Raw genomic sequence first — 14,171 nt, forward strand, 5'->3', positions numbered from 1 at the left:
TATACCCAACAAAATGGAATATTACTCAGCCATATCCTGTCCACAAGATAAATTCAATCTAGTCATTTGCCACCCCATTTTACTCTCAACCATCAGCAAATTGATGGATTGTGTCATTAACATTGCTATGAAACAGCACCATCAGTAACCTGTTCACCGGTGCTCAGTTTGGGATCTACCAGGACCATTTGATATCACACCTCATTACAGTCTTGGTCCAAACATGGACAAAAGAGCTAAATTACAGAGGTGAGGTGAGAGTGACTGTCCTTGTTATCAAGGTGGCATTTGGCTGAGTGTGACAACAAGGGGCCCTAGCAAAATTGAAACCAATGGGAATCAGGGGAAAACTCTCCGCTAACTGGAATCATGCTGAGTACAAAGGAAAATGATTGCTGTTATTGGAAGTCAATTTTTTTCACCCCAAGACATTGCTGCAAGAGTTCCTCAGGGCAGTGTCCTAGACCTAAACATCTTCAACTGCATCATTAATGACTTTCCTACTATCATGAGGTCAGAACTGGGGATGTGCTTTAATGATTACAAAATGTCGAATTCCATGAGCAACTCGCCAGATAATGAAGCAGTTCACGTCGCCACACGAGAAGGACTGGACAATATTCGGGCATGGGCTGCTAAGTGGCAAGCAGCATTGGTGCTGCACAACTGCCAGGCAATGATCATCTCCAGCTTGAGTGAATCTGAACATCTCCCCTTGGCAATCAATGGTATTACATTGCTGAATCCCCCACCATCAACATGCTGGTCACCATTGACCAGAAACTTGCCTGGATGGAAAACATAAATACTGTGCCGAAAGAGCAGGTCAGATGCTGAGTATTCTGTGTCAAGTAACTGACCACCTGGCTCCGCACAAGCTTTCCACCACCTACAATGCACAAGTCAGGAATGTGACAGAATTCTAAAGCAAAACCCTGCAGAAGCTGGAAATCTGACATAAAAACAGAAAATGCTGGAAATACTCAGCAGGTCAGGCAGCATCTGTGGAGAGAAACAGAGTTAATCATTGGGATTTTCTGGTCCCACCTATGGCGGGAATCGTTGCGGGTGGGACGGAAAATTTGACAGACCAGCCAAGGGTCCGTTGGGACCAGAAAATCCCAGTCAATATTCCTGGTTGGGATGGCTCTTCATTTGTCATGTAGTACTTCTCGTTTGCTGTGATGTGTGTAGCTCTAACAACTATTAAGAAGCTCAACACCATCCAGGGCAAAGAAGCCTGCTTGATTGCCATCCAATCTATCAACTTAAACATTCACTCTGTCCACCACTGCCGTACAATGGCATTAGTGTATACTGTCTACAAAATGCACTGCACCAGCTAAGCAATGGTTCTTCAAAACCCGCGACCTCTACTGTCTAGAAGTCAAGAGCAGCAGCGCATGGGAACACCACCATCTGCAAGTTCCCCTTCAAAGTCCACACCATGCTGACTTGGAACTATATCATCATTCCTTCATCGTTGCTGTGTCAAAATCCTGGAACTCCCTCACCAGCAGCAGTGTGGATGTACCTTTGTCACACGGACTGCAGCGGTTTAAGAAAGTAGCTGACCGCCAACTTAAGAGAAATTTGGGATGGGCTTGCCATTTGTTCCTATGAACAAATGAAAGAAGAGATACAGTGTCATACTGAGGTCCTTTCCGCCTGTCCAATATTCCAGGACACATTTTAAAGAAAAGCAAGGAGATTTGCCTCGTCGGGTGGGCGCGATGGGCGGTCCCAGGAGCAGCCGAGAAACTGACCTCCGGGCCCCGACTGCGATTTTACACTGGCAGGCCAATTAATGGCCAACCAGTGTGAAACGAGTGCTGCAATGCTCAGCGCTGCCAGGGTAGGGGGCGGGAGGAGCTGAAGCTCGCGCATGCACACGGGTGCGCGCAATAAAACTCCGTGAGGCACAGAGCTGCCTCAGGGAGCTGAAGATTGTTATCCATAAACATAGAGATTTTTAAAATAATGAAAACATGTCCCCTCGTGACTCTGTCACACAAGCAGGGGCATGTTAAATATGACTGTGAAAAGTTTTTATTTTTTTAAAATCAGTGGTCGAAACCTCGACCCGCACGTGGTTGAGGTTTTGCCAAAAAGGCAGAGGCTGCTTGGCCTTTTCGCTCATCCGCCAACCGGACGTTTGAACAGGCAGCAACAAACTTGAATCAATTAGTTGATTAAGGGCTTTAATAGGCCGCTTAATTGTCGGTGGGCACGCTGCCGACTCCTGTGCACGCCCGCCGACTGAAATATTGCGTGAGCAGGCGATGATGTCGGGATGCTCGCCTGATGTCATCGCAGGTCATTTTACGCTCACCCGCATACTGAGCTAAAATTTCTGGCCATGTTATTTGCTGCAGTCCACAAAAACAATTCACTGACTAAAGACCACCGCCACCCCCCCCTCCCCCCACCGCCTTAAACCAGCTTATATTTCACCTCTTTTCTGTTTTTCCTTAGTCCTGTTGAAGAGTCATACGGACTTGAAACGTTAACTGTGTTCCTCTCCGCAGATGCTGTCAGACCTGCTGAGTTTTTCCAGGTGTTTTTATTTTTGTCACTGACTAAAGCATTTTTTTTGAGATGCTTCAATGGTAAATGCAAGCATTTTTTTGAAACATCTTTTTGAAGTTTCCACTCCATATGGTAATTCACTCTGCAGCGTGAATTTTAATTGCTGTAAGAAAGGATTGCGCCCAGGTGCAACTTGGATAGGTTTCCAGGCACAAACATCATCAATTCCAGCAAAGGAGAAAATCTGGTTTTTACAGTCAGATCCACTAAGCACAAGCCTGACAATTGGATCCTGATTAACTGATAACTAGTTTGCCCAGAAATTTTATGCTTGGGTCAGGATTTATGTTACACTGGAGCCAGAAATAGCCTGTTTGCAAATCCTCGTGGCGCAGCCTATTTAATCATTCGTCCCAGCAAGTGAAGGCAACTGAAAATATCCTAAAAGACATATCTCTTCAGCTGTTTATTGCTGTGTGTGGAGTTTCAACGTTAGAAGCTGTGAGCAACCTAGTTATTACTTGTGCTTCTTCACAGTAGCTGCACTGTCTGCAAAAAAGGCTGAAGGTATAAAAAGATCAATCCGAAATATATATGTTAGCAAATCTCCTGTGATGATGCTCAAGGGCTGAAGACAAGGTTGATGGAATCTCTGGTGATGCCGCTGTGGGATTTGAATGGAGATGGGAAATAGGTTTGAGTCAAGGTGGAGACAGGGGGCAGGTCTGGATGAAGATGGGAGGTGGGCCTGGGTCGAGAGACTGGTTGGATGCTGCATTAAGGAGAGTGCTGAGGCTTTGGGTGAGAGTGAGTTCTATGTTCAGGCTTCTGAATATTGAGGCAGAATGTTGAGGCATTTTGGTTTTCAAAAGAAAGGAAGAAAATAAAGGCTAAGCCCAAAAGTGAGACGCAGGTGGGAATAGGTTTTGGGTGAGGGCTTCTCAAGTTGAGTATGAGATTTGAGGAGGCCCAGATATTTTGCATAATGTAAATAAGTAGCATGGTTTTAGGAGAGGAAGATCATGTCCAACATTTTTGATATTGAGACATTGGATGTTGGAGTTCCAAGTAAGATTATTTATATTATATTTAAAGAAGGTTATTGACAAAGTTCTGTATGAGATGGTGGCATGGTGGTAACATCACTGGACTAGTAATCTAGATGCCCAGGGTAATACTCTGGGATCAAATCCCACCATGGTAGCTGTTGGAAATTAAATTCAATTAGTGAATCTGGAATTGAAAGCTAGTTTTATTGGATGTAACCATTAAACTATCGATTGCTGTAAAAACCAATCTGGTTCACTAATGTCCTTTAGGGAAGAAAACCTGCCATCCTTACCTTACCTGGCCTGGCCTACATGCTACCGCTCCCACAGCAACATGGTTGACTCCTAACTGCTCTCTGAAATGGCCCAGCAACTCACTCGGTTCAAGGGTAATTAGGGACAGGTAACAAATACTGGCCTTGCCTGTGACACCCAAATCCCATGAAAGAATAAATTTAAAAAAGGTTGGAGCCCAGAGAGTGGAGTGTGGAACCATTAAATGGAGCTAAACCAAGTACAAGTGGGAGGCGTACAAGATGGAGGGAGATGTTGAATGACATTCCGTAGAAGTTCATGCTTGACCTTTTAAATGGTGCCAAGGCATTAATTTGGACAGGCAGTCTTAATGCCTTATCCAAAAGACGGACCTCCTATGCGGCACCTCCTCAATACTGCTCAGCAGTGCCAGTGAAGGTTATATAGTAAACTCCTGGAGCTGGGCTTGCACCCAGAGTTTTTTTGACTCAGATCAGAGTGCCACCAAAGGGTCTTCCAGTTTAGATAATTTATGTAGATGCAGACGGATGGTGCATGAAGGGTATAGCAGACTGGATGAAATAATGTTGCAACGTAAGTCTGAAATAAAAAAGCACAGATTGAGAAAGGGACCTTTATATAATAGTGGATCATCACATTCAACCATTACTTTCAAGATGTTGCTGGCAATTAAAATTGCAAACAAACTATTGGCATCTAGGTAAATTCAAAACAGCAGAGTAAAAGTCCACAGAGGTTATACAATATACTGGTAGGACTGCACTTGGAGTAATGTGTACATCTCTCGTCATTGTTATAGCAGTAATATTCCTGTGCTTAGTCCCACGCCCTCGCTTTTTGTCTGTAGCTCTGTAAGTTCCTCATCCTTAAGTCTCTGTCCAATTCCCTTTAAAGATTATTTATGAAATCAGTTTCCACCATATTTTCAGATCGAGCGTTCCAGATCCCAACAACTGTCTGAGTGAAAAACATTCTGCTCATCATTCTCCAGATCTTTAGGCAGTGATTTTAAACCTCTGACTCACTATAATTGGTTAATAGTAGAAAAAGTAGGAGAATAGCAAATTTCCAATTAACAAAGAGTAAAAACTGGACTAGATATAGTTTAGGTAAGTTGTATTTGTGGGTGTTAGGGATAAGCTATTGCTTTAAGTTTTAGTTTTAAATTTAAGCAAGTTATATGTTTTGTTTGTGAGTTAAAAGGGTGAAACCTGAGTTTTAGTTTCAATTTAAACTGATGCCTGCAAGTCTATGAGTTTGTGTATACCTGCATTTTTAATGAGGTTTTATGACTCTTGAAGTAGAAAAACTGGGCTGTTGCTCAGCAACAGGGTCCCACATACACGGAGAAACAGAACAACAGTTTTTGAGTTCAGTTGATGATTATGCTGTAAGGTGAAGGAAGCAGTTAGGTCTCTCTCTAGCCGGATGTACTAGCAGATTGCTGAGAAAAATAAGTAACAGTGAATGCCGAGTGAGTTCTGGATCTCAAGGGAGATACCAAGTTGTCAGCAGTCTACTGGGAGAGGGAACTGCAGGGAGTAGGTCCTAAAGGAATAAGAGAAAGGTCCCAAGAAGACCTTTAAGTTAAGTCAAAGGACAAGGACAGAATATGGAATAAGATCTTGTTCAGTGAAAGTGAAAACAAGGAGTAGAAAGAAAGGATCCAAGTTTAGAGAGAGAAAGCTGCAGGAAGCAGACTCAAGGCAAAGTGGGCTTGCAAGAAGCTAGAAGATCCGAGGAGACGGCCATAGCTTGGTGGGCATGGGCATGTGAAGCAGTGGTGTTCTGTTGGTATAGCTGAGTATCTGAGAAAGAGTGTGTGGCAAGAAGCTTGAATGCATCTGGGGATTTGGGAAGGGGAACGTTGGAAGGAGAGTTTGAAATCCTGGAGGTGGATCCTTGTGGAAGGTGTCCGAGAGAAAGCGTAGTTTTGGAAAAGATTGCAAAGCAGGTTCTTCGAGATTGGAGATTGGAAACCCACGTGTGAAAGATGGAGTCCAGTGAGACTGGTTGGCTCATGGTGTGACAAGTGTCTGGGGGGAGTACCCATAGCATTTGTTTGGGGTGGCATCTATTACTTGGTTTCAAAGTGTGGTGTGACTGACCACAGATCGCCTATTGGTTTACATGGACTATGTGTACTTACTATGAACATGAGAGTATAGGATAGCTTTTGTAACTTGCCTCTATGAATCTGAATATATCTGTAAAGGTACAGTTGTGGGTAAAGGAGGATTGTAATGTAGTTCATCTTTGCTTGTTTAATAAATGATTTATTCTTTTGGCTCATCAGCTGACTTCAGTAGCCACCATCCACATTTCTAAACAAAAAAGTCAAAGTTGGCACCTATGAAACCGGGATCTGGCTTGTCCAGTAGTAACGTCAGCTGGGATCATAACAGAACCAATGAGCAAGAATAAAACAAATGCCAAGAAATTTTCTAAGATATTCTAAAGACATACTCCTTTTAGTTTTGCTGACAAAAGAGACATGCTGTCAAAACTTTTTGTCTTGCACTTATCAGAGCAGTTCGCAAGAATACCAATAGCAAAGGAAATTGTTGTTCCCTTTACTATTGATATTCTTGTGAACTGTCCTGAGTGCAGGGCAAAAAGCTTTCACTGTGTGCCTCTTTTTTTCAGAAATACTCAAGTTCTGTATTACCAAACGACTATTTGCATACTCCTTTATTAGAAACATTCTCCTCCAAAGTCATACTCATTTTCTTTGGCTGCAGTAAGTATTTTTGCGTAGTGAATTATCTGCTTGTCAAGATGGAACACTGTCCATTTTTAGGTGTCCTTTGTCAGCATTAGTACAATTTGTTGTGGAGTAAAATCTCTTTGTACTTTGTACAGTATACAGCTGCAGCAAGCTCAGAACGCCACCCTCCTGCGGTAGTGTAACAGATTGCTTTTTCTAAAGCCAGGCAGCGTAGCGAAGTTACTAAATCAGGATCAGTTTTTTGCCGAGAGTTGGAGCTCATTTCACAGAGGACACTTATAAACCAGCAGACAGGGGAGGTTTACGTAGCATCAGACTGGGGTGGACTTGTACTCAGGACCCCAAGTGCTAACCTATTATACCACCTCGGAACAAATCCAAAACCCAAGCTACAACCTTCCTGAGCCTAGCCTTGTATCTATGGCTCAATTGCAGCACATTTGTCTCTAGGTTAGTGGGTCAGCGAGGTAACATTACAAGCCCGAAGGACTGGATTTTACGGGATGCTGTGGTCCCTGTTCCCTTGGCTAAAAAGTCGGAATTGGTGGGGGAGGGTGCAGGGGAGTGCGGGTGGGTGGCAGCCTTCCCATGATCCTGATGGCTACCCCCTAGCAATTTAAAGCTGGGAGCAGCATTAATTGCTTTAAGGCGAGACTTCCACCCCTTTCTCTGGAGGAAGTCCTTCTTTAGAGGGCTGCCAGCTAATCACCCCAGTAGTGCCTCTGTAGAGCAGTGATGCTGCTCGGACTACAAGCAGTCCCATCACGCTGAGGTGCCCAGGTAAGTCCAGGGTCAGTAGTATTGGTGAGGTGGGGGTTGGGGATCAGATTCAAGATGCCAGTGGAGAAGGTTAAAAGGGGCGGGTGGGGAATGACCCTTGGGGGTGCCTCTAATGGGCCCAAGGGACCCTAAAAGGAGGAACTCTTCCCCCCAACTTTGCCAGACACTAGCCCATGCAGCTAAAGCTGCTGGGCTTTCTGTATGACTTGGACCTCCTTCTGTTGCAGGTAGAATACTGGCCGCTTAAAGGCCTCAACAACCCCGAGGGCGTGTGGGCCATCCACGCCTTCCCCGCCACCCCCCCCCCATAAAATTTTCCGACTGGTCGGGGGCGGGCAGCTAGGCGGCTGGAAGGCCACCTACTGGATTTTACATGTCCCCGTGCCTGCTGTTTGGGGAGTGTAAAATCCAGCCCAAAGTGTTTCCTTCATCTGGCTGTTTCGACATCAGTTCCCTGTGTGGGGAGATGGTGGCGTAGTGATCTTGTCACTGGATTGGTAATCCAGAGACCCAGGGTATTGCTTTGGTGACCTGAGTTTGAATCCCACCACAGCAGATGGTGGAATTTGAATTCAGTAAAAAAAAAATCCTGGAATTAAAAGTTTAATGATGACCATGAAACTATTGCCAATTATTGTAGAAATCCATCCGGTTCACTCATGTCCTTTAGGGAAGGAAATCTGCCATCCTTACCTTGTCTGACCTATATGTGACTCAGATCTGACTGTTACGGAGAATTTTTTAAAAAACATTCATTCTTGGGGTGTCGGCATCGCTGGCTAGACCAGCATTTATTGTTTAGAGGGCATTTAAGAGTCAACCACATTGCTGTTGTTATGACCAGTGCAGTTAGTACAGCTGAGTTATTTAAAAATACCAGAGGGAAAATTTAATGTGTCATGAATCTATTAATGTATATAACATTTTTCTTTTAAAATAGAGGTTTAGTCTGTGGGTATGTCTTAACTGGATTAAAGCCAGCTAGTCTGGGTGCTTTGATGTGCACTAGTTTGGATATGTAAGAGAGATAGCGTGCATTTGCATTTGTTGAATAGAGCATTCAAGAAGTGGGGTGAAAACTGACACCTATCTAGCAGATACCAAGCAATATGTTATTATTAATAAAATTAGTATTATGAAAGGGGTTTTATTGTTAGAGAGGTTTAGTTCAGAGGTTGCTGATACAATGAGAATTTACATTCAATGGGTGATGGTAAGTATAACTTCAGTTTTCAGGTGTGCAGAGCAGAGGCAATGTGTGATCAAAAGACAGCTGTGAGCCTACCACTGTCTCCACAGGAACCAAAGTGAAAAGAACCTCATTTTGAATTCATAAGGTGAAAATGCTTTGCCTGGTGTTTGATTAAGTCTATGGGTTGCTGTTGCTTTAATGGAGATTAGTTCGGGAATTTGTTAAAAGTTATGATAGTGGTAGTTTGTAGCCATGCGTAACCTGTGTAAATTAATAAAATGTTTCATTTAGTTTAATGTAAAACCTCAAGAACTGGTGGTCTGATTCCTGAATTTAGAGTCGCATCGCAAACACAACACTTAAAATTATAGGTTATGGCAGTTGCTTAAATTTTCCCTCTGGTATTTTTAAATAACTCAGCTGTACTAATTGCACTGGTCATAACAACAGCAATGTGGTTGACTCTTAAATGCCCTCTAAACAATAAATGCTGGTCTAGTCAGCGATGCCTACATCCCAAGAACGAATATTTTTTTAAAAAATTCTCCGTAACAGTCAGCAGGAGGGAAAGATGAATGAGGGAAATCGTGATCTCCACAGGGAAGTCCCTCATGTGGGAATCTCGGGAAACAGTCCAACTAAGCACTTTGGCAGAAACCCTGGTGGTATGTTGCATAGCTGCCCTCACACAGCATTTGCTGTGAAACTGAAGGCTTTGATAAAGCATCATGAAAAATAGAATGTAGAGCAAAATGTGTGCTCAACCAGTACATGATACAGGTCACAAATGAATGGTGACAATCTTGTACATTTTGTGTTTATTAATAACTGATGGTCATTGCTAGTCCCTGTAACATTATTACAGATTATCAGCTGTAGGACATGCGTCATTCTGAAACTCTAATGGGGCTCAACATGCAAATTGTTGCTCACCAGTGTTCTTAGATTTTTGTCATGGGAGTATTGAAGAGAATGGAGAGATTAACTTTTATCTTTGTCAAGACAAAGGATATTAATGTTAGTTCAGATTAAATGCCCTGTGAATAAAAGCTTTTTATTCAAAATGGGTTCCTTCTTTGAACCAAATTGAGTTAATCGCCATTGCAGTGAATGAACATTGGCATTTCTAGACTGATTGCTCCCTTCCCTTTGCCTCTTCTGCCCTCCGATCGTCTCCTCTCTCTGAAGGCACAGACTCGTGTTGGGTTACAGATCTGCAGGTGCTAGCCTCTCTGTAAGCCTAGACAGTACTTGTGAGCAGTCTGCTTGACCATGTAAGCTGAACCAAGTCTTGTTCTCACAAACATGCAGCAAGAAGTCAGGACTGTGGTCAGGAATAAGAATTCTAGAATTGTAGAATCCTACATTTATGAAGGAGTCTGTTCTGCCAACTGTTCCTGTCCCAACTCTTTGAAAGAGTTATTTACTTAGACCCATTTCCCTGGACTCTTCAAAACTTTTCTTATTGAAATATTTATTCACCACTTTTAAAAGCTATTACATATTCCGCTTTCAGCATTGTTTCCAGTGTCCTGCCAGCCTATTTCATCAAATAAAACCTTCCAAACTCTCCCTTTCTTTTTTTGGTGGTTATCTAAAATTTATACCCTCCACTTATGGACTCACTGGAGGGAAGTTGTGTATTTTCAACCAATTTACATTACCAGAACCCTTTGTAATTTAGATTTTTTTCTTCAAATCGCCAAAGGCCAAACTGCTGCATCACGTCACGTCAGAACAGATCCAGAATTAAAGCTAAAACCTTTCTGGCCTGGCAATGTGTTAGCTGTTTTGTTATTCATTCATGGCATGTGGGTGTCTCTGGCTCAGCCAACATTTATTGCCCATCCCTAATTGCCCTTGTTCAGGGGGCATTTAAGAGTCAACCACATTGCTGTGGATCTGGAGTCACATGTAGGCCAGACCAGGTAAACACAGTAGATTTCTTTCCCTAAAGGACATTAGTGAACCAGATGGCTTTTTACAACAATCGGCAATGGTCTTGTGGTCATCGTCAGACTTTTAATTCCATTTTTTTTTTATACAAATTTTACCATCTGCTGTGGCAGGATTCAAACCCTTGCCCCCAAAGCATTACCCTGGATCACTTGGATACTAGTCTAGTGAAAATGTCACTGTGCCATTGCCTCCCTTTATGGCTGTGGCTTGGTGGCTAGCACTCTTACCTCTCAGACAGGAGGCTGTGGGTTCAAGCGGCACCCCGGAGAAGCACATAATCTAAACTGACACTTCAAAGCAGTACTGAAGGAATGGTGTCATCTTCTGACTGAGATATTAAGCTGAGTACCCTCTCAGGAGTTTGCAAATGACCCCCAGGGCACTATTTTGATGAAGAGCAGTGGAGTTCTCCTAGTGTCCTGGCCAACATTTATCCCTCAGTCAACGCCTAAAAGAGACGATCTGTCGAAGGGTCATGAGGACTCGAAACGTCAACTCTTTTCTTCTCCACCGATGCTGCCAGACCTGCTGAGTTTTTCCAGGTAATTCTGTTTTTGTTTTTTCATTTATTTAATTGTTGTTTATGGAACCTTGCTGTGCACATTTTTACTGCTACATCCTTACGCTTTAAAAGTATTTCATTGATTGTAAAGTGCTTTAGGATGTCCTGAGGTCATGAAAGGAGCTATATAAATGCAAGTTCTTTCTTTGAATGGATCAATCAAATATTGACTTGACCAACTGGACCATGATGGGAGCTGTTTTTTTTCTAAACTTACTTTAGATTTTCCCCCTTTCCATTATTCAAAAGTGTCTGGTGTCACTCTCTGTACACCTGAAGGAAGTCAGGTGGACAAACAGCTGACAAACCCCTGTGTAGAATTCCATAGCAGGCTGCCAGGAGCTGGCGCAAGGGGACTTGATTGTTTTCCCTTGTCCTGTGGGAGAAATGCATAATCCTAATGGACTGAGAGCTTGTTTGTCTAGTGAATCAAGAATGCAAGCCCACATCTTATTGCTTCATGGCACAGCAGGTTAGAGCCCTGCATTGGCTGTGGATTTAAAAATCCTCCCTTACTGGAACAAATCTTTCTAATATGTACTGAAAATATGTTCAGTTTTTAAAATGTGCAGAGGCTTTAACATTTTTTTTGTATCCTTGGTTGGCAGGATGAGAAACTATGAGCCTGTCTGTGTAAATCTGCAGTCCCAGATCCTTAATTGTTACCAAGAAAATCCGCAGCTGACCTTAAAGTGTTCTACCTTTGCCAAGGAATACCGTCACTGCATCCGGGAGGCACAAAAGGTATGGTTTGAAGGTTACACCTCTTGACACTTACGGGCACCTTTACAATAGCAAAACTCAACTGTCTGGTTCACCTGCTCTAGTAAGTATAAATCCTGGAACCCTAGGTTGGCTGCAGCACAAAAGAAGGCCATTTGAGCTGGCTCTCTGTAGAGCAATTTAGCTAAATGGTCAAATCTTAAGGTATTCAATGATACTGTAGGTCCCTGATAATATGGGTCAGTCAGTCTGTTGTCAGATTAGCCTCTTATTGCAACAAAGTAAATGAGGGGCATGGGTGCTGTCAGAAGGGGTGTCCTAGTCCCAGATGTTTACATTGTTTGGGTTCTGGGTCCCCTTTGTACCGATGGAGCACAGCAGCGGGTGCCAAATATAAAAGCAGGAAGTGCACTTGCATGGAAGCCACCTCCCTGAGATGCGAGTGATTTTGTTAATTTTTTTCAATCAAACCTTATTGTGGATATGGGTTCAAGAACGCTAGGTGCATTACTGTGAATGCACTGCTTCAGCAGGTGACGCTCACAAATTTTACCTTGATACGACTAGAACTGAAAATCGTGAGTTTCGCAAGTCATTAAAGTCACCAAAGGAAGAGCCTTGCATGTGTATATCATCTTTCGTGGCCTCAGAATGCCTCAAAGCATTTTGCTGCCAATGAAAGAGTAGCCATTGCTGTAATGTAGGAAACGTGGCAGCTAATTTGTGCACATCAACCTCCCAAAAAAAGAGCAATGAGATAAATGACAGATAATCTGTTTCATGATGTTGGTTGTGGGAACTGATGTGTCAGCCCAGATTATGTGTTAAATCTCTGGAGTAGGTCTTGAATCCACAGCCTTCTGACTCGGAGGAGAAACTTATCAACTGAGCTCACCGTTGCCATCTTAATGGCCATTAGGGACACACAATAAATGCCGGTCTTGCCATCGATGTTCACATCTCAACAATGAATAATAAGGTTGGCAACTTTTATTGATTTAAAAAGTCAAGAAAAGCTATTTGACAACAAAAAAAGAAGGGCATTTCAAACCTGGGGACTAATCTGTTCATTCATTCGTTGTCACCACAACCTTCATGATGCCAATGGCATCGTCTCGCTTCTCCTCTGGCTTTCTTCAAGCCTCCCTCAGTCCTCATCTCAATGCTATCCATCCATCCGATTTTTCTTCTTCGGCTTCTGTTTTTACCCTAATTTTCTCCCTCAATTGTTGCCTGGACAATACTGTTAGGTCTTTGTTTCCAATGTCTGTACTTGACTATTATTCTCGCCCTAACTGTACTTAGCAACCATTTTGATTTCTGAACTTCTATTCTTGATCTAACCCACTAATTTGTCTTTATGCTCATCCAGCTGATTCTGAGTACCCTCCACCATGCCCACATTTCAAAAGCCATTATCCTCCTCTCATCCTCTTTCTTCAGAGTCCAACTCCCATGTCTATAGAGCGCAACACTCCACACTAGTGACTGTACTTGGCGTTTTTCAGCTTCAAGCTGATGCTTTTGGAATTCCAGACACTAGTTAAGTCATTGAGCTAATCTAACCTGGATTTCATTCTTGGATGTAACTTTGGTGTTTATCATCAAGCCAAGGCACTGTCTGTAAACCTCCCCTTAATCCTCTCCGCTCCAAGCAGAACAATCCCTGTTTCTCCAGATTCTCCACCTAACTGAAGTTCTAAATCCCTGGTATCATTCCAGTATAGCTCTTCTGCAACCCCTCTAAGGCCTGGACATCCTTTCCACAGTAATATAGTCCTGGAACTTGATGGGCTTTTTGACAGTGAACTGTCAGTGTTCACAATCATTACCCCTATCTGACTGCAACTTCAGGGTTTAGCACAAGTGCAATTTAACAAATTAAGAGGCGGTACAGTGGACCCACACCCCCTCAACTCCTAGAGCCAGTCGTCAGCAAAATCAATTGATCTGATGAGAACACCCACTTTTCTTCTCTAAAACCATTGTTAGAAACTCAATCAAAAGTTAAGCCTTGTTTAATGAGATGTACCTATTTTTAACAGCAATTTTTGTACTATTACTGGACAACTGATCTGGCACTGAAAAAAATAGCTGAATGTTGTTTACTATCTCCACTTTTAGACTTTTGAAATAACTTTTAAAAAATTAGGTCACAATTTTGAGTCTGGCGGGCGGGCGCAGTCAGCGGACCCAGGAGGGGACGGGAAACTCGCCTACTGCCCGTGATCGGCCCCCAACCGTGATTTCACGCTGGCGGCCAATTAATGCCTGCCGAGCGTGAATGGCGGCACCCAGTGGTCGTGAAAGGTGGGCGGGACCCTGTCGGCTGCTGGGTTTAAAACCAGCACAGTCAGGCCCTGGAAGGCTGCC

At 43.2% G+C, this 14,171-nt stretch overlaps 1 protein-coding gene across 1 annotated transcript in view; it reads left to right on the top strand.

The window, feature by feature from the left end:
* The window catches only part of LOC121280224 (MICOS complex subunit mic25-like), a 452,141-nt gene that overhangs the window by 318,590 nt on the left and 119,380 nt on the right, over nt 1-14,171 (top strand). The window contains exon 7 of the mRNA XM_041191988.1: nt 11,684-11,819. Coding sequence (XP_041047922.1) covers nt 11,684-11,819 — 136 coding nt within the window. The remainder of the gene's footprint in view (nt 1-11,683; nt 11,820-14,171) is intronic.

Source organism: Carcharodon carcharias, chromosome 7 (genome assembly GCF_017639515.1).
Source record: "Carcharodon carcharias isolate sCarCar2 chromosome 7, sCarCar2.pri, whole genome shotgun sequence".
In the NCBI taxonomy this organism is placed as follows: Eukaryota; Metazoa; Chordata; class Chondrichthyes; order Lamniformes; family Lamnidae; genus Carcharodon; species Carcharodon carcharias.